We start from the raw sequence: 19,828 nt of genomic DNA on the forward strand, positions 1-19,828 counted from the left end.
ATAACGGTAAGTCAATGTTAGCGTATTAATTTGAACCCCTTTAATTGTTCTTATATAGCTGTTACTCTATGAATTTATTTCCTTGCCTTTACCACCAATGACTTGCAGCTTAGGTCATGTGATCATGTGTCAAGCTGTGGGACAGTAGCAGAATCACTGGACTGTACCCCTACTAGCTCGCTTTAAATACACGCGGGAGAGGAGAACTCATAGGTAGGTCTATGTAATATTAATTTTCTTATATAATAGTATTGCCTAATTATTAAATGCGTTAAAAGTGAAATAGTTTCCATTCGAATTGGGCTTGTTTGCTTTCTCTGTTGAAACGCTGTACTGTTCCTCTGTTTTTATTCATTCATTAATCCTCATAAACTAGTGTTTAGACCTTCAGACTGCAACTTATTAATATTCGTCATATTTACTTAGCCTATATTTTACATGCATAGCACGATATACAATAAGACATTACGGAAAGTCGGACGAAGTCTCACTTAAGAACAATGTGCATTTACTTTAAATTGTAACATATTTAGATAAGTTTGGCATGTGCCAGATAATAATTGTGTTAAATAAATACCTGTATAAATATTTGATAATTACGTCAGCACAAAATGTAAAATTATTCAGTGCTACTTGATATATATGGCACTTAATATAATGTTTACTTAAAATAATGAAATTTATTTGACTGGTAACACTTTATTTTAGGGTCTCTTAACTAGTTGCTTATTAGCATGCATATTACTAGAATATTAGCCATTTAGTACAATCATGGTCCTAGTTTGTTTGTGTGATCTCCTGTGCTGATGTGCTCAATGCTCATAGCATGCACTTGGTTTGCACTGAGGACTGGTGCAATGATGTGGTCCATCTTTGTTAGGAATTTTTAAGCATATATCACAAATTGCTTCCATGCACTGTAGTGACAGGAACAAACAGGAAGATATGTGTGTTCGTGCACAGAAAGAGGGTAGGGAGCTGTAGAGCGTTCACCCTCCTGCAGAAAACAGACTTTTAGCTTTAGACCTTGTTGACTATTGATAAATGTTTCCGTGAAGTATGCATGTGTTTTTCTGTGTTGTGTTACTAAGAATGATGTTCTTACAATGGATATGGGAACTTATTTAGATTCCTCTTGTGTAAATGTCACTGGTGTGTGAAATGGAGTTTGTGTAATGAGACATGCTTCCTTTTTCTGTGTTGGTATATGTAAGTATTTTTATTATTAAGTGTATTTTTAGTCATATAGAAATGAATTCTATAGGCTAGATTGTTTATATATTTGTATTATTAGAATTTTTTTTCAAGGCCTTTTTGTCAAATCGCAAACCCATTACGATGTATAAAAATAAATAAAAATGCAATATATTACCAGAAACACATTTATAAGTTATGTAAATTATTATTTATTTTTCAAGGCCTTTGTGTCAAGTCTTGAAATCAGTGGTATATATCAAAATAAAAAAACGTAATACTATATAAACGTACATATTTCCAAAAATATATTTATAAGTTATGTAAATTATTATCATTTATAAGTTTACATGCAGTCTTTTTTTCAGTGCCAAAGCCTTGCAAATGTATTGTGTCCACCAGCATACATTGCAACTCTTTCAGTGTTTTTAAAAATCATGATGGTACAGAGAGAATGTCCACTTGTGTATGTGACAGAGACAATTTTCTGCACTCTTTAAATAAACCTCTAGCTCTTTTTTTTTTAGTCTCAATGTTTTGGTCACACATTTCTTTGTTTGACTGCAGCTGTGTATTAACCTCACACTGGATTCACTTCAGACTATTGCCTGACTGTGGATGTCCCCAAAGACAGAATCAATAGTGTGAAGAACACAACAATGCTTCATTGATACAGCCATTCAGAAAGTGAGAGGTATGGCTTAACACCTGCTGCTTTCATAACGGGATAACTTCCCTGATCTATAATTAAGAGTCCAGGCTGTTCAATAAAGCTATTTTGCAGGTGACCTGGAGTGTGTAGAATCCTATTAAACCGTTATTTTACATCTAATGTCTGTACTAACCACACAGTGTTGTACTTGCTGTAACTGAGCAGTGTAATTGATCTGACCACTGTCCTCACTGAATAATGTCGGCAAATTTTGTTTTGAGGAAATTATCTGTTTAAGATCTTGTGCTTGCATCTGTCTCCATGTGAGTGTGACTTCAGTGCTGTGTACGCTAATTAAATATCGCTTTAGAAAATATTGCCTAGTTTCAAGAGATGCCAGGCAGACAGGGCCGTTAGTGTGTAATTGTCTCTTTGAGGAAATGATTACAGCTTCTAGACTCTAATCTCAGGCTTACAGACAAAATCTTTCATCCGTAATCATAATAATATGCCACAGACATGTACAGAGTATGACTGAATGCAAAGGGAGACAAGAGCGTGGCAAATGCAGTATGATTGTATGGATCAGTCATACTGAAAACATTATATCAGAGTCATTTTATTTAGTGATCCTCATGCCTCTTTTGACTTGCAGGACTTTGAAAAAACAAGAGCAACATGGCAGTGAACTCGTCATTACAACCCAGCCAGATGGAGAGAAGTGGTAGTTTTCTTCAGGTAGGAGGATGATCATTTGTACACTAAATCTGCACTTAAATTTGAGAAACCCTGACTAATCAATTGACAGCATTTGTAATTTTGTGTGTTTCTCGGTGGCTGTGACTAGGTGTTGTTTTTTCTGGCCAATGTAAAAAGTGCTCACTCTCACGTCAGCTTATTCTGGACCTTTGGGGTTTTTATTAACCAGTTTTACTGTGCGGCTGGTGGAAATTTAAAATCTGATCTCATAGTATCTGTAATGGAAAAAGGCACATATAAAAGCACACTTATCCTTAACCAGATGCATGATTTGCGGCATCATAAATGTTCATATCATACACAATGCAGGACGATTTAAACACCAAATTTATGAATTCTAGGCAACAATAAATGAAGATTATTTCCATTAGATGTCATTTTTTTTACATTGCTGTATATTGTTTAGTTCCAAATTCATTTTTCTGAGTTTATAAATCATCTTTTTTTAGTCTATGCTGTTTATGTGTTTAAAACATTTGTGTAAAAATTTTTTGACAAGCGCAGGACTCGCAGATGGTGCTACAGACTCTCATTAGACAATGCGCTCAGGCAGGGGCTGTTTTTGGATCAGTATAAATATCTCCATTCTCCTACAGAACACTGTCTGTTCCACTGCGTACATTCACTGGCTGTCTGGCGTTCCTTGTAAAAATCTATGGACAGAAACTCTGTGTGTGTACATGTGCATGTGTGTGTGTGTTTGTGTGTGTGTGTTTGTGTGTGTGTGTGTGTGTGTGTGTGTGTGTGTGCATGTTTATGTGGTTTATGAGGACACAAATTTGTATAATGACATGGGTATGATAATATGAGGTATTACAATATGAAGGTGGTTTATGAGGACACTGCCTATGTCCCCGTAATTCAAAAGGCTTAAAAATCATGCTAAATTGTGTTTTTTTGAAGATCTAAAAATGCACAAAGTCTCCTGTGATGGCTAAGTTTAGGTGTAGGGTTGGTGTAGGGCAATAGCACACACAGTTTGTTCAGTATAAAAACCATTACGCCTATGGAGAGTCCCCATAAACCACAAAAACCAGCTTGTGTGTGTGTGTGTGTGTGTGTGTGTGTCTGTGTTTGTGTGTGTGTGTGTGTGTGTTTGTGTGTGTGTGTGTGTGTGTGTGTCTGTGTTTGTGTGTGTGTGTGTGTGTGTGTGTGTGTGTGGGCTTGATGCCCAGACAGGACCATTCAAGCGTTCCATAATAGATGTCTCTTTTTTTTTGCAACACATCTCTCTCTCTTTCCTTCTCTCTCTCTCTCCTTAATTAGTCCGTCATCTCTTCTTCTTCTCCAGGGCTTTTTTTTATTTTATCATTCAGTCTAAACAATTGCTCTCTCTGTTCCGTCCTCATCCTCCGTCTCGCTCATCTGAAGTTTATCTTACCTAGTTTATGTTGTATTTTACGACATTCAGTCCAGGAATTGATCACTAGCACTAGGAATTACAAAAGAAATCTCAAAGAATTGTTGTCTTATGATTCTGTTTTCATCTGAATTTAATTGCCTGCAATTTAATCCAAAATAGCCCATAATTGCATATCAGCATTAAAAGCACAGGAAGCTGGCACAGTGATTCAAAATATTTACATGGAGTCAACATTGCGCAGTCACCATAGTGGCATACTGGAAGCATTACTTCATGTTCATAGTAGTTTTGGTCAGAATGCCACTAACTGCCTTTTTTTGTTGTTGTTGTTACTTAATGTTGTTTATCTACAAACTAGACAGTTGTTTATACTATGCTGAACATTTTTATGTATGTAATATAGAGGGTTTAGTAACTTGTCTCAAACTAGTCCTGCTCCATTTGCACAATGAATATAAATGCTACATCAAATCATGCACTTTGTTGAAAAGGGATGTGCTATTACTTTTTAAAAGTTGATCCTATTTAGTTTTTGCCTCGTGTACAGTCAAATTTGCCCAAAAATCCCATAGACTTGCATTACAGGAGCATGGAAGCTTGTTTCCGATAATAAATGTAAATAAAAATGGTAATTGAAACTTTTTAATCCCACAATTCTGTTTTTTTTTATTCTTAGTTTATATGTCACAACCTTTTTCAGAGGTATAAACTCACAATTGCGACTAACAATTAACTTTTTTATTGCAACTTAGAATTCAGAGAAAAAATTGTGAGATGTAAACACAATGTTGAGATTAAAACTCAAAATCAAACACATTTTAAACAGATTTTTGCTCATGTTTGTAGTGGAGTTTATTTCGCATATCTGCTGATGTCATTTAAAATCACATGCAATTATTGCATAGAGTAATGCTGTGATGGTTGGGTTGTGTTGCCATGACAAATCCCATTTCCTGTTGGGGGAAATAGATTAAGAACACAGGAAAGTGACTAACTTGCTTCCTGCATGGATTGATGACAGCGATGCTGAAGCTGTTGCTCTTGTTTTGGTCACAAATAAGCCTCTTTCAGCTTGTTTTCTTATCTTTTTTCTAGCTTTTCGTTTTTTTCTTCACTGTTCTCTGCAGGTTTTCAGGCAGTTTCTCTTTTTTCAGATTCTTTGTTAGCAAAGGGGAAGTTGCCAAAGTGAATTTTAAAAGAGCACTATAATAATTCACTGAAGTGTTTTCTGCTTGGACATATAAGAAATGAGTTTTTTTCTATCAATGTGCAGCTCGTCGATGCGTTTGCATTGTCACTGGGAGCATTGCAGCAGCAAATGGTTCATGCCGTGCAGGAAAAAGACAGAGATCCAGACAGAGATCCAGACATGTCTATGCTCATAGAGTGAGTACACATACCATATGCATTACGACCGTCACAAGCGAAATAAGAATGTATTTAAATGAAATAATGCATATATTTTCTGGACTTTTAATAGATGCATTGCATTTAAATCTGTTAAGTTTATATACTGTAATATGTCTTTTACATTTACAAAAACTCTGTATGTTTTATAGTGGAGTCCAGTAGAGGACGCCAGTGTCTAGTCTGCCTTTCTAATGCCTTTTCTTCCTTTAAAGGACATAAAAGACATTTCTGTCAAAACAAAACAACCCTCTACACCCATGCCTTGTTTTTTTCTGTGTAGGATAGAGGGAGAGATGAGTCCTGTGTGTTCTCAGTATCCTGCGGTTGATGGGGATGGTACGAGCGTAAGTGTGAGTGTGTTGGACAAACTGATACACACACACCCCATCTGGCTTCTGCTTTCCATCGACCAGCAAGAGGCCACTGGCATCCTTCTGCAGCAACCAGCTGGGGTAAAATATGTTAGAGAGGGTGAACGCAAAGATGCCAGACAGATTTTTTTAGAGAAATAGTTCACAGAAATTTCAATTCTGTCATCATTTAATCACCCTTGTTTTGTTCCAACCGCGTTACACTTTCGTGAAATACAAAAAGTGGATGCTGATTTATATACGTAGCTTCAAAAATGACGAAAAGTATTATAAAATGTTTCATGAATCTTTTCCGAGCCCGAAGCCATAATTGTAGGTTTGTGTGTTGGAAAGACCAGTTGGTATGTACTACACATTTCTCATTCAGGCAAAACACAAAAATATTGTATGCTATCAGATGACTTGGAATGGAGTGCACACTATTCTTATGATATTTGAAAAAGAATAGTGTGAACATTGATCTAAAATGCTCCTGTCATGCTCCTAGGGATAAAAGAAAGCCATGCAGACTCGTGATTACACGAGGGTGAGTAAATGATGACAGAATATCGATTGTCCCTTAAAGAGGTTAAAGTTAAAGTTAGACTAAAGTTAAAAACTAATTATTAGAGAAAATATTTGCAACCGAATTTGTGATTAATCAGTGAAACATTTGGTACAGGAAAATATGATACTTTTCAAAACACAAACTCTTTTAAAGAGCAAATTCATTGCCATTAGAGCAGTGGTTCTCAACCAGTAGGGGGCCTCAAAATGAGTGTTTAAATTAATACATTATTATTAATAAAGCAGAATAATTCATTAAAGCACATAAAATCAAGATGTAAACTGAAATCACATTTCTATTAACCCCCTCAGTAACTATTGTTTCAATTTCTGAAGAACATACAATCCTTGAAACTTTTGCAATCACAAAATAAATTTAATATATCAGTACCTTTATTTTAGAACTAGGAGGTAAAAAAGGTTAACGGTATAGTTCACCCAAAAATTCTGTCATTTACTCACCCTCATATCATTCCATTTTGAAGAATGTTGAACCAAACAGTTGATGGTAGCCATTGCAATTCAATTGTATTTTTTCCATACTATGGAAGTCAATGGCTACCGTCCACTTTTTCTTTACCAACATTCTTCAGAATATCTTCTTTTGTGCTCAACAGAAGAAGTAATTTACACAGGTTTAGAACGATATGAGGGAGAGTAGCCTAAATAATGACAGAATTTTCATTTTTGGGTGAACTATCTGTGTATAATAACTGTTTTATTTTATTTTTATATATTTTTTTCAGGTGTTTTTAGTGTGGAAATCATCTGTCCTGCAAAAGAAGGTCCTGTCCTTCCACATGGATGGTACCTCGGACTCCTCTGTCATTCACATCCCTGTAAAGGAGAACCAGTACAGTATGTTGGGTCCCTTATATCATACTAATCCATAACTGCTTTTGACTCTCTGCTCACATCTAGCCATATCTACTTCTGTGTACTGTGTCACCATAGGTTCAAGATGTTTGGCTGTGAAATATAAATAGGAGTTTCTTTTTGATTTTATGGTCTTTTTTATTGTTTGTTGATACTGAGCAGCTTACTACTTTGTGAGGTCAAAGATTGACTCTGCACACGTGCACGTTGTATATCACTTTATAAATCTCTGTTTTGTGTCAGAATCTTGTTTCACAGGTAATCAGTTATAACAACCTGAACAGCTATTTGCAACTGGCTTGGTTTAAAAAAAAAAAAAGAGGCAGCATGTTTGCAGCTAAATGTCACAATAGTAGCCTGGCAGCATTTCAGGCATTTACAGCAGTGCAGTTCCAAGAAGTTCTCCATGTGAAATATCAGACACACCCTAGTGTTTTTGGCCTGGACGCAATCCAGCTGAGAATTTCCTCTGTGCCTTGGAAATTGATGTGGTCTGAAAGACGCTGAAGGCTTTTGAGCGTTTTACCTGCCAAGTTCAGAATTAGTTCAGAAATTTCCTAAAACATTTTCAGAAAATTCCCAACAAATTAAGAATCTAGGCAACACTCAATGCCCCAATGCTGTTATGATAGATGAAATTGTGAAAATGCTTGGAGATTATAGACCTTTATTGATTGTTATGTATTGTTCTTTTTTTCCTAGCATTTTCTCTACAGGGTTCAGGAATCAGTTTTGCTGACCTCTTTCGTCTTGTGGCCTTTTATTCTATCAGCAGGTAACACTTTTTCAATGTCTGATACTTATTAAGATATTGGAAGTTGAACAGCCCTATAATGCTAAGCACTGTACTTTGTGCATGTAACTCAACCTCTCACATTTTCTTGTAGTATATAAAAACAATCCACTATGAACAATTTTATTAGATTTGGAATGGATGAAATGTTTTATTGCTGTCTTGCCATCTTTACCATCACAGTGTGCATAACAGACAGCATATGCAAGATTTATGAGTAAAGAAACTATGAGTGATTGTGCAGAAATGAACCCACTGCTAATAAAACCCAATGATATCCATCACCTTATCAGCAACAGGATGAAGTAATATATGGCCCTAAGTACAAAATATTTATTTGATATCAGACATAAATCAGAAAATTGCAGCCGCTCATCGAAACTAAAAGCCTGCCCTCTCTCTGCTCAATACCAATTTCCCACCCAGTAACAGCAGAATTAGTACTTTTTCTGAATGTGATGTATATGTGTGATTTGACCTGCCACTATCAATGTAGGAAAAGAGTGAATGATTGTGTGTATTTTCTTTTCCCTCTTTATTTTTTTACCCTCTTTCACTCACTATTTGTCTGTCTGACTCTCTTTGTTTCATATTAGAGACATTCTGCCGTTTACCCTGAAGCTTCCTGAGGCCATCCATTCAGCAGCGACCCTTTCAGATCTACATGAAGTGGCCCAGCAAGGAGCAGGTACTGACCAAGCTCGTCTAACCCACTCAAAATATCACATTTAGTACAGATACAGTTATATAAAATGATATATAAAAAGACATTATTTCCTGTTTGGCCCTGTTATTATTTATTTGCATGTTCCACCTATATGAATCTGAAATATTATATCTGCATGGTAATGTGGATATCTGTGATTATGTGTATTATTTGTGACTGGTGAATTGTGAATTTACTCAAAATAGGTTTGGGGGAGAAATGTCCAATGCAGGGTTATTAACCAAAACTGAAACAATTAAAAAGTATTTTTGTTTCTTGAAATTAATTAAAACATTAACTGAAATAAAATCCAATATTTGAAAAAATAAAATAAAATCATTTAGTTGACAAAGCAATATTCTCATTCTCGTTTAGTTTAACTTCATGTACAAAAAATAAAAGTAAAATACAAAATATAAATGATATAGACATTTTCAAAAAAAAAACAAATCACTAAAACTTTAACTAAAATTAAAATAAAAAAAAAATTATTCAAAATATGTAGGGAAAAAACTACTAGTATCTAAAATGGCAGTGGTCCAACGTCCATCAAATTCAGGGGTCATTCACTCTCTCTGATTTTGGAGCCAAGTGGAATTTGAAACACAAAAAGAGTCTTCAGTATTATCAGACATTCAAAATGGCCCTTTTCATACAATAAAATTATAATTATCAAATTTGCTTCATTTCATTTTTTTAAAACATAAAGAGTTTTTAAGGTCCCCTTGCACACTAAATACATATATATTTTAATTTTTAAATTGATTTATTTTTTGCTCATGTCTCATACCTAGGGCACCAGGTGAGTCAGGTCTGCCATTGGTGCTCCCTTAAAAAAGCACAAGTGACATAATGCCAAGTGTGTTAGGAAAGTAGAGTGTTTTTTTTTTTTTTTTTATACTCGAGCAGGTTGCATGTACATGTAATAATTAGTAATGCAATATTTTTGCATGTTCTTAAATGCTTTAGACCATCTTGAACCAGTGTCAAATATTATTAGTCAGATAATGAAGAAATGTTGCAATGTTCCTAGAGAAGAAGGAACCTTTGCCATAACTGTCTTGTGAGTAACTGTGTGTTTGAATCTCTCCTTCCACCACAGCTGAGACATGCTGGCCTACTATTCAGTTCCATGTTATTATTAGTCCAGCTGACATTCCAGATAGCGAGTGAGACTATGTGAGCTAATTAGAGCATAGAGGTTACTGAGGGAAAGAGTGTGTGTGTGTGTGTGTGTGTGAGTGTGTGAGTGTGTGAGTGTGTGAGTGAGTGAGTGAGTGAGTGAGTGAGTGAGTATGTATGTGAGTTGAGTATGTGAGAATGTGAGTGTGAGAGACCATATTTTTGGGGACAAATTTGTACCCAGAAGTGAGCTAAACCTAACAAAATCTCCCAAAACCTCTTCTTGGGATGTGCTCATTTGACTTGGTTTAAAAAATGGTTAAAATTAATTAACAGTGATAGTTCTGTTTTGCATTTTTGAGAAGCTAGCAATGAGCTAAAAAACCAAAAAACATTTGTATCACTTTAGCAACACTAAAGTTGCCACAGAACAATTGTAAGTTTGATTCAGTAATACGAAGTCTCATTTGAAAGAGGCTGACTGTCGCATAAATGTGTATTCCTAATAGAAACTGGCCCATCAAACCAAGATAAGTAGAAACTATACTAAAATGGGAGGGGAGAGAGACAGAAAGCATGGGGAGGAGAAAGAGGAGGGGTTTGGTGTGCTCTGTCAAGTCAACCTCCCCATAAACGCTGTCTGTTTGGATAAATGACTCAGTTTTGGGCCGGCTCTGTGCTGGGTGTGTTTGTATGACGTTTGTGAATCAGTTTTCTGAAATGCACGACTGAACTCGCTAAATTTCTCCAGGAACTTCAGTGGGCCTGAGGACAACAGAAGTGAACAGACGCTTTAGCCTGGCTGTAACTAGATATAGCCACACACACACACACACACACACTGAAATTCACATGTGTGCTGTCAACGTGTGGCGCTCTATGGTAGGAAGCTGGACTGGGTGTGTTTGCTGCTTTTGTGGTTGTGTTTGTATAAAGACTGTGCGTGTGTGTTGTTAAGCATTAATCAGATTCTTCCTTTTTTTTCAGTGTTCTGGGAATCTTCTCTCAACAGACAACTAGGGACAATCTCTGCCCCAAACAGTTCTCTGATTCAGGACGGACCGCCGATCTCTCTGCACAGCAGCTGCTCTGATGTCTTACACACAGAGGATCAAACCTGCACTTCATTTGGGAAGCTACTAACCAGAACCTGCCCTCATACCTCAGAAAGTGAAAGGAGTTGCTCCAGCAGTGCTTTGTCTTTTATGAACCCTGTCTTTCTTAAGACACAGCAAGATGTCACTGGAAATTCAGAAACAGTGATCGCAAAGGACCCAACAGCAGAGAACGGAAAATCTCGCCCCCCTCCTCCACCAAGACCACCTCCTCCTCGCATTTTGGTCCGTAGCCCTACTTTACCTTCAGGTCCGAGGACTATGCCTTTAAATGCTGCCATTACTAGAACAAGTCGGAGACACAATCCTCCACCACGACCTCCACAACCTCCAGACATTGACAGCTACCGCTGCACCATTGCGTTAGATGACGAAACCATCTCTAGGGCCCTTTCTCAAGCCAATACAACTCCTTTAAACCCGACCAGCAGCACCATCCTGCAGCAATGGACCGGACCCAAAGAGAAAGGGCGAAGTTCAAGTGGCCGAAGCTTGTCTACATCCTCATCAGACTCTTTGGATTCTCCTCCACATCCTCTCCCATTGGGACGATCCCAAAGCGTGGGCAAAGGCCTCTCCACGGATGACAGCGGTGATGAGTATGAGGATAAGGAGGACGACTACGGTGTGGAGCTTGAAAGGGATCTGCATCTTCGCCTTCGTGCCTCTCGAATGCTAGTGGGGGCTCGACCGAGATCGCTTGTTATGCCACGAGCACTAAGAGGACACTTCCGTAAGGTCCGAGGTGTTTTCAGTATACTGGCTACCCCTGAAAAACGCATCTTGCTTCGGATCATTGAGTTGTCCCAAGACAAAACTTCTTACTTTGGGTGCCTGGTGCAGGACTATGTGAGCTTTGTGCAGGAGAATAAAAACTGCCACTCGTCCAGCCAGGATCTTCTGCAGACGGTCCGGCAGTTCATGACCCAGATGAAGGCTTACCTCAAACAGAGCTCGGAAATGAACCCACCTATAGAGTCTTACATACCTGAGGACCAGATAGGTAAGGAGATTTCCAGAGTTCCAGTTATGTTGAACTACTCAAATAAAGAGAGTCATTTTGAAAGCTCCTTTCTGGGAGATCAACCTACGAATGGCTTACAGGGATGTCTTATCCTGTTCCTGGAGGGCCACTTTCCTGCAGAGTTTAGCTACGACACACCTGCCTGTAAGTTTCCTAAAGTAATCCTAAAGACGTTAATTAGGCTGGTTTAGGTCTGTTTAATTAGGGACAGTACTAAACTCTACTGGTGGCTTCCCAGGAGCAGGATTGTGCACCCCTAGATTACTTACAGTAACTGTGCTGTGCTGGCTGGGTGAGTTTTATTCACTGTTCATTTTACTAGTGTCTGGAAACTATTAGTTGCGGCATTTTGAAATGTTAGCTTCCTTGTCTTCCAGATATGTATCCTCAGCTTGCCTTTTTGTTTCCTAGTTTGCAAACCTTAAATTCAAGGTTTGTTTACTTTGACTTACCTGACAGTTCAATAATATATTATGCATGTAGTCCAAAAAAGGTTCAAAAATATGTTTTGTTTTGAATGTGAGTCTACCCTTATCAGTACAGAGCTGCTTTTGTTATTTTTCCTTGAGCTACAGTGGTATTCTAGTGTGGTGAGAATAGCAAAAATAGACAACAAGCAACTGAGCAGTGAAACACAAGCACTATATCTGCATGCCGATATCTGAAATAACTTTCAAGTTCAGCTGTCCTCTCTGCAGTTGCATTGAAAAGTGTATGAAAATACTCTTGAGTGTGATTGAGGTAAGTGCAAAGCCCAAAAGATCATATTAACTAGTCTGGTTTGTATAAAAATGACAGCTTCAGACCAGACTGCTATGGAAATAGATGAAATGAGGTGCACATTTCACAGTTCACACAGAGTAGCAGTCGTTTTAACAGCAGATTGAATATTGAATAACTGCATTTTAAGAAAATATGCTACAATCCTGTTTTTATAGCTCTTAATATATTAAAGGTATTTAAAAACGTCTTGTGTCTTAAGTAAAAAAAATGACTCTTGTGTTTGGTGAGTAAGGACCAATAAAGAGAGCTTGAATGCAGAAATTTTAGAACTCTGCATGAATACTTTACTTATACAAAAAATTAAACCTAAGGCAAGTGAGAAAGTGTTAATTCTTCATGAGCAGAGCACTTAAATTTGTGTAATTTATCCCAGCTAAAATGTTGTTGGTTTAACTTAAAGATAGGCTAATGCTTTCCACATTAATGATTAATGTTTTCCAAAGGCCTGACTTTTCTTTGTTTATTAAACTGTAACGTTAATAGCTTCAAAGCTGTGTTGTGATACCATGGTTACACAATAGTACATAAGGGACATAACAATAAATCAAAAATTAGGATCCTTAATTCATACACTTTTGTATGTTTCAAATGCTTAGCATACCACCTTGAAGAACAAAGCCGTCAGTTTTTAATACATAAAAAATAGTACTATAGTACAGTGATGGAATTAGATGATAATAACATTTTACTTTGATTTATATCTATATTTATCCTAATCATATATCCATATCTATATTCCCAATTTAAAGCAACCAATGTGCATGTTTTTTTTTTTTAGTGGAATCACAGTACTTCAGAAGAAGGGTATAAGTTTGATTTTAACATCATAACAGATATTAAAAAATATCTGATTGACAGATAAACGACACACTCTTATTTCAGAGTTGTTTATTTCATTCAACTGAACTGTGAAAGAGCGCATATTTGCTTAAACATCTTAGGTAACGTCAGTGGTATGACTCATTTCAGATGCAGCCAAAATTACATTAACAGTGGTTATATGTGTATTAAATCTAATTGTTTGATCAAAGTTATTGCTAGGGACAACAGTAGTTGCTGGATATTGGTAGGGACATGTCTATAGTGTCACTGCTAAATCCTACAACCTTGCTTCAAAAAAAATTGTGCAATTGTTACAGAAAGAATTAATCGAATCTAATCGAATTAAAAAAATGTATGCTCTCAGTTTTGTATGTCTGTGTCATTTGTCATTTGTTACTAGGAGTAACTTAAAAAAAAAGTTTAAGGCAACCAGCTTCAGCAGATTTTTGAGTTTTCTCAACTTGTTGTTTGAAGTTTATACAACAAAGTTTGCTAAACTTTTTTTTACAGTGTGTAGGTTTATAACATTTTGGTGCATTTTTAGGCTTGATTATTTTATTTTTTCTGTAAGTCATCATGTCTAGCCATTATGATAGTGGATCTGTAATCTACAGGTGACTGTACCTTCTCATATTTATAATTCCTGTGTATATTATGAGCAACAGAGTTACATTAGAAGTGTAATTGTGATATTGTGTAATTGCTTGTTTAATAACTGTATAGTGACAACTGATGTGAGGCCTGCTTTTGTCCTCATTTGACTTGCCCTTTGCATCTCAGAAAGCCCTCAGCCTTATCATAGAGAGACTTGAATACTAAGAGCTTAGGCCTAATATATCTTGTAACGTTTGTGTCAGATTTTCCATAAACTCAGCAGACACTGTATGCTCTGTAAGCATTCTGGGTGTTTTGGTTTTTCACTTGTGCAGAACAGAAGAGGTAGAAAGGAATAGTTCACTGCCCCCACAAAAAAAGAAAAAAGAAAGAAATCATAAATTGATGTTTATGTTGTTCCAAACATACATGACTGGTCTTCTAAGCTGCTCTTTTCCATACAAGTTAAGTGAATAAAAAAGCACTGACTGCACCAAAAAAAAAAAATTATAATAATAAATTATAAAAGTAGTCCACATAATGATTTATGTGCTATATTCCAGGTCTTACAAAGCCATATGATAGCCTTGAAGAAAAGTGAGTAAAAGTTGATATGTTTTTCTGAATATCCTTCAGAACAGTGTCATTTTAGCATCATTGATACTGTTGAAGCTTTTATTAATATTTTGAATTCAAAATTATTGAAGGTGAACTATTCCTTTAAAACAGTTTATTAAATAGAAAGTTTAAAATGTCATGCCTGTTTATGCTTTTTTTCCCCCTATGAATATGTTTCTGAAACTCTTCCATATTAAAGCTTTAACTGATATCTTTCACAGATCCAATGTTGGAGAAGGCCATGCATAAGTGTGTGCTGAAACCTCTGTACGGCTGCTTGCAGTCAGTGCTGTATGACTTCCAGGTGGCCGGTGGAGTGTGGCAGAGGCTGCAGGAGAATCTGGCCATAGCAAAGGCCAAACAGCCTCACGAGCTGGGAGTGAACAGAGCCCGGCCTCCAGACGCCCAGGCCATCCACAGGATCCGCCGAAAACTCAGAGCCATGTGCCAAATGTACTCACCTGAGAGGAAGATTATGGTGCTCTTAAAAGTCTGCAAACTCATCTACAATATTATGCAAGACCATGAAGGTGTGTACGGGTGGAGTTAAGCCTCGAGGGTTTATTTAAAGGCTTTAAAAGTGTTTATGTTTTAGGCGTGTTTGAGATCAGTAGCTGAAAGCAAAAGTATTTGCACCTTAAATAACTGGAAGGTACTTGCTAGTGTGTGTAAAGCTCATTAATAAATGTTTCCTCTGTGTTTGCCAGTGCGGATGTTTGGAGCGGATGATTTCCTGCCCATGTTGACATATGTGTTGGTGCATTGTGACATGCCTCAGTTGGACACTGAGATCCTGTATATGATGGAGCTGATAGATCCCCCATTACTGCATGGAGAAGGTGCGTTAACGTGCTCAAACTTGTGTGATAATGTTACATAAACCTGAATTCTTTAAAAAAAAAGGTGCAAAAATGTATTATTTGGGAAAAAAACAACAACTTCAGAACCAAAACAATATTATTTTCTCCCATCCGACATTTCATATGAATTCTTTTTCTTGCTTCATGATGACAGAATCAGTAATGTTAACTAAATTTAGTGCAGAATCCAAGCTGTAGGAGTTTCAGAACAGACAAGCATTTTCCATGCGTGACGAACTTCCTAAGTTCTGTTCCCCACAGAGTAATTTCCTCCTGGGTGTGTGTCTCCTATACTGAGCACACTGTGGCAGCCATTCATGGAAAAGATTTATTGTGTTGTATGCACACAGTAAAGGCACAAACTTGATGATCTAATGTGGCAGATAGGATGATCCATCCTCATTATAGTAATAATTTACCCTTTTTGTCAGTTTCAAAATGGTCTGGGCAGTGAGTAATGCATGTTTTGAAAACCCCACTGGCCAGTTCTGTTCCAAAACCTAGAGAACTGCCTTGCTGTCTGTTGTTGCCTATAGAGTGCAACAGTCAGGTTCTGGAAGTAAAAACGCCATTCATTTTCTTCACAGGGAAATTGATTAAGCTGATAAACCTTTCTGTTATGAGCTCTGAGGTTTTTAATTGATTGTATATTGTTTTGTTGAACCCATCTGTTTGCGTTAATTCAACTAACTTTTAAAATGCTTGTGTTTAATCACAGAATTTGTGGTGGAAAATACAATACCCACAATGCTGTATAGAAAATTTCATTAATCAGGGACTTACTGTGACAAAGCGCATCAAAAGGTTCCACCTACTCCTATGAAAATATGATGTATTGTCGGATACAACCAACACCTTAAATAAGTAGTTTTATATTTATCTCAGTTGTTTTAATTTGATTATATCATATGCAATGCTTCATGGGATTGTAGTTCTTTCCTTCATTAAAGCTGTTAAGTGCACAGTCTTGTACCTTTCTCTTTTTGTTTGATTATCAAATGCTTTTTTGCTTCTAATCAAAAGCAACATCATGCCACAAAAATAGCAGTTTCCACATGCAAAGGGATACTCGACTTACAATTGATTCAAATATATAATGTAAAAATATTGCTAAACTAATAATGCATTACTCGCACACAAACTTCATAGCACAAACAAATATACACTGCCATTCGTGTTGTTTTTTGGGGGTTTTTTCAGAAAGAAATTAAAACTTCAGCAATGACTAAATAAATTGACCAAAAGGGACCAAATCAACACATGTGACCCTGGACCACAAAACCAGTCATAAGGGTCAATTTTTCAAAATTGAGATTTATACATTATCTGAAAGCTGAATTAATAAGCTTTCCATTGATGTATGGTTTGTTAGGATAATACAATATTTGGCCGAGATACAACTATATGAAAATCTGGAATCTGAGTTTGCAAAAAAATCTAAATATTGAGAAAATCGCCTTTAAAGTTGTCCAAATGAAGTCCTTAGCAATGCATATTACTGATCAAAAATTAAGTTTTGATATATTTACGGTAGGAAATTGATCATGGTATGGAACATGATCTTTACTTAATATCCTAATGATTTTTTGCATAAAAGAAAAATGGGAAATTTTGACCCATACAATGTATTTTTGGCTATTGCTACAAATATACCCCAGCGACTTAAGACTGGTTTTGTGCTCCAGGGTCACATATTAGAATGATTTCTGAAGGATCATGTGACACTGAAGATGGGAATATTGTCATAAAAATTTAATTTTCATATACATGAAATGAGAAAGTTTTCATTTGTAGTCATATTTCATAATATTTATGTTTTTATCAAATAAATGCAGCCTCGGTGAGCTTATTTCAAAAACATTTAAAAAAATCTTACCGACCAAAAACATAGGTTAAAATAATGCATTTCCAAGTCAATTTTTACCACTGCTTTATGGTACTAAATAAGTTTTTTTTTAATTAGGTTTTGGGATGTTCACTAGGTTTTTTTTCGCTTTTTTCTCTTGATCCTGTACAGGAGGATATTACCTCACCAGTGCTTACGGAGCAATGTCACTGATGAAGAACTTCCAGGAAGAGCAAGCAGCTCGAGTACTCAGCTCTACAACACGCGACACACTCCACCAGTGGCACCAGCGTCGCACACTGCAGAGAAACCTGCCCTCAGTGGATGACTTCCAGGTAAAATCCTGACCTCCGAACAGCAAAGTTAACTGCATTTTATAGATATGAGCTATTTTCATTCCACAAACTCTGTAATGTCTGTTTGTTTGTGTGAAGAACTACATGCGTGTGGCTCTGCAGATGGCAGATAGCGGCTGCACGGCTAAAACCCTTCAGGTGCGGCCCTACGCCACGACAGAAGAGGTGTGCCGCCTTTGTGCGCTCAAATTCCACGTGTCTGATCCACAAAACTACGGCCTGTTTCTTTACACGGATGACGGCAGCCAGCAGTTGGCTGCAGACACACACCCACAGTGGATAAAGGCAGAGTTTCACAGTCGACCGAAACGTCAACACTTTTACTTTGTCTACAAGCCGACACCCAACATAAACTGTTCCACTCCTTTGTCTTGAAAGCAGGACGTTTCCTGAAAACGCATCCTGAACAATGAGGATGTGACTTTAAGGAATGTGTATAAGTGATTATTTTCTACTTTTTATAATTTACTTGTATTTCCCGCTAAAGGGTCCAAATGATGTTATTTCTTGGGTATCACAATTATAAGCAATATTGCATTTTTTTGTAATGTTGTAAAACGATGTAGTAACAGACTTGCATACAAAATGCAGATGACTGCTAATTGTGCTAAATATATGTATTTTTATTTCAAAAATGACAAATATTTTTATATTTATCAGTTCCACACAATAAAATTGTAACATATGATCATTCATAATTTTATGCTAATAACAATAGTTCATATTACAAATCTGACTGTAAAAACTTTTTTATTTTCCTTTTTAAAGAAGTGTGACCCAAATATATGCAAATAATATTATATAAAATAGTGTTTATTCACATTGTTTTGAATATAATTTTTTAACATAAAAGGCATTTATTGGGTATTGTCAGTAATGTGGTGTTGAACATGTATATATTTTTCCTTTGATTCAGTATGAATTTAATGTAGCACCTGTACTGTAATGAAAGCCATGTTGTGCCGTTGTTATGTATATACAGAGGTGTCAGGGATTCTCTCTAGTCAAACTATAGAGTTCTGTACATAGTCAGCTATTTTTGCATTCAGGTTGAGTGGGTGTTGAAGTGTTTAGAGATGATGCTTGATCTCATGGTTGCTTTATCTTTAGCACAATAGAGATGCGTCAGTGTGACCTTGCAAACTGTTAAATTAGCTGAAGAAGCTTTTTTCTCACTTTGTTCTTGTGAAAAAGGAACACTTTGCTCCTTATACTTCAGCAAATGTCTAAATGTGCTACACTGTAAAGGTGTAACATGTACAACGCATTTATGGCAGAGAATGTGATTTTTACCAGTTTCCTTACTGTTGATGATAATTTAAACACTGAACTTGTGCATACTTTATTCTCTTTGTTGTTATTTGCACTGCAGGAAATAAAAAGTGTCTTTATTCTGTTTATGATCTCAGACAGTTTCAAATGTTTAAGTTACGCTGTACAAATATTTACTCCGTGGTTATTTTTATTGTCATTGTTCATGTGCATATTATTTAATATTAGTATTTTAAATATTTATTCATTTATTTTAAATGTTTTATTGATTATATTAATAATGCAAAAATCATCAATATTATTGTGCATAAATGAATCAACTAGACTACTGTATACCAAAAGTTATTAATATAAGCATTTAAAATAATTAGTTAATGTTTAATTTAATTAGTAATGAATTATATGAATAGTGCATACAATAGTGAATACATTTATTTATTTTCTTTTGCTAAATTATATTAATATTGCGAGAGAAGAAAACATTCTTCAACATGAATGAATCAACCAGACATTATTTTACACCAAAAGGCTGTTGATTTTAGCATTTAAAATAATTATATTATTTTTACATTTATTCAGTAATTATATTACTATTGTGATTTATTAGGTAAATTATATTAATATTGTTATTTATGTAAAATATTTACTATTATTTAAATATTTATTATTATTAAAAATACTTATCATTTAAAACATGTATTAGTTATTCATTTGTTTCATTTTTTAAATGTTACATTAAAATTGCA

At 35.9% G+C, this 19,828-nt stretch overlaps 1 protein-coding gene across 2 annotated transcripts; it reads left to right on the forward strand.

The window, feature by feature from the left end:
- Positions 1-126: 126 nt before the first annotated feature.
- rin2b (Ras and Rab interactor 2b) lies at positions 127-19,217 on the forward strand. 2 transcript variants are annotated; one of them, XM_079376954.1, is made up of 12 exons: positions 127-213; positions 2,502-2,584; positions 5,242-5,354; positions 5,659-5,830; positions 7,042-7,153; positions 7,874-7,946; positions 8,561-8,652; positions 10,780-11,910; positions 14,970-15,278; positions 15,456-15,587; positions 17,626-17,789; positions 17,889-19,217. In XM_079376954.1, exons 2-12 carry the CDS (start codon positions 2,525-2,527, stop codon positions 18,183-18,185), a joined length of 2,655 nt encoding a protein of 884 aa, XP_079233080.1. In that variant the 5' UTR covers positions 127-213; positions 2,502-2,524; the 3' UTR covers positions 18,186-19,217. The 2 variants fall into 2 exon arrangements, with proteins under 2 accessions (XP_079233080.1, XP_079233081.1); XM_079376955.1 differs by lacking the exon at positions 127-213 and adding an exon at positions 1,762-1,888.
- Positions 19,218-19,828: the final 611 nt, after the last annotated feature.

This window comes from Barbus barbus (genome assembly GCF_936440315.1).
Source record: "Barbus barbus genome assembly, chromosome: 25".
Classification (NCBI taxonomy): domain Eukaryota; kingdom Metazoa; phylum Chordata; class Actinopteri; order Cypriniformes; family Cyprinidae; genus Barbus; species Barbus barbus.

What these genes read in the sequence shown, in the direction of transcription:
- rin2b (XM_079376954.1), top strand. Translation starts at nt 2,525, where the DNA reads ATGGCAGTGAACTCGTCATTACAACCCAGCCAGATGGAGAGAAGTGGT. An exon ending in GACATGTCTATGCTCATAGA is followed by an intron (nt 5,355 to 5,658) that starts GTGAGTACACAT and finishes TTTTCTGTGTAG; the next exon opens with GATAGAGGGAGAGATGAGTC. An exon ending in CATACCTGAGGACCAGATAG is followed by an intron (nt 11,911 to 14,969) that starts GTAAGGAGATTT and finishes TATCTTTCACAG; the next exon opens with ATCCAATGTTGGAGAAGGCC.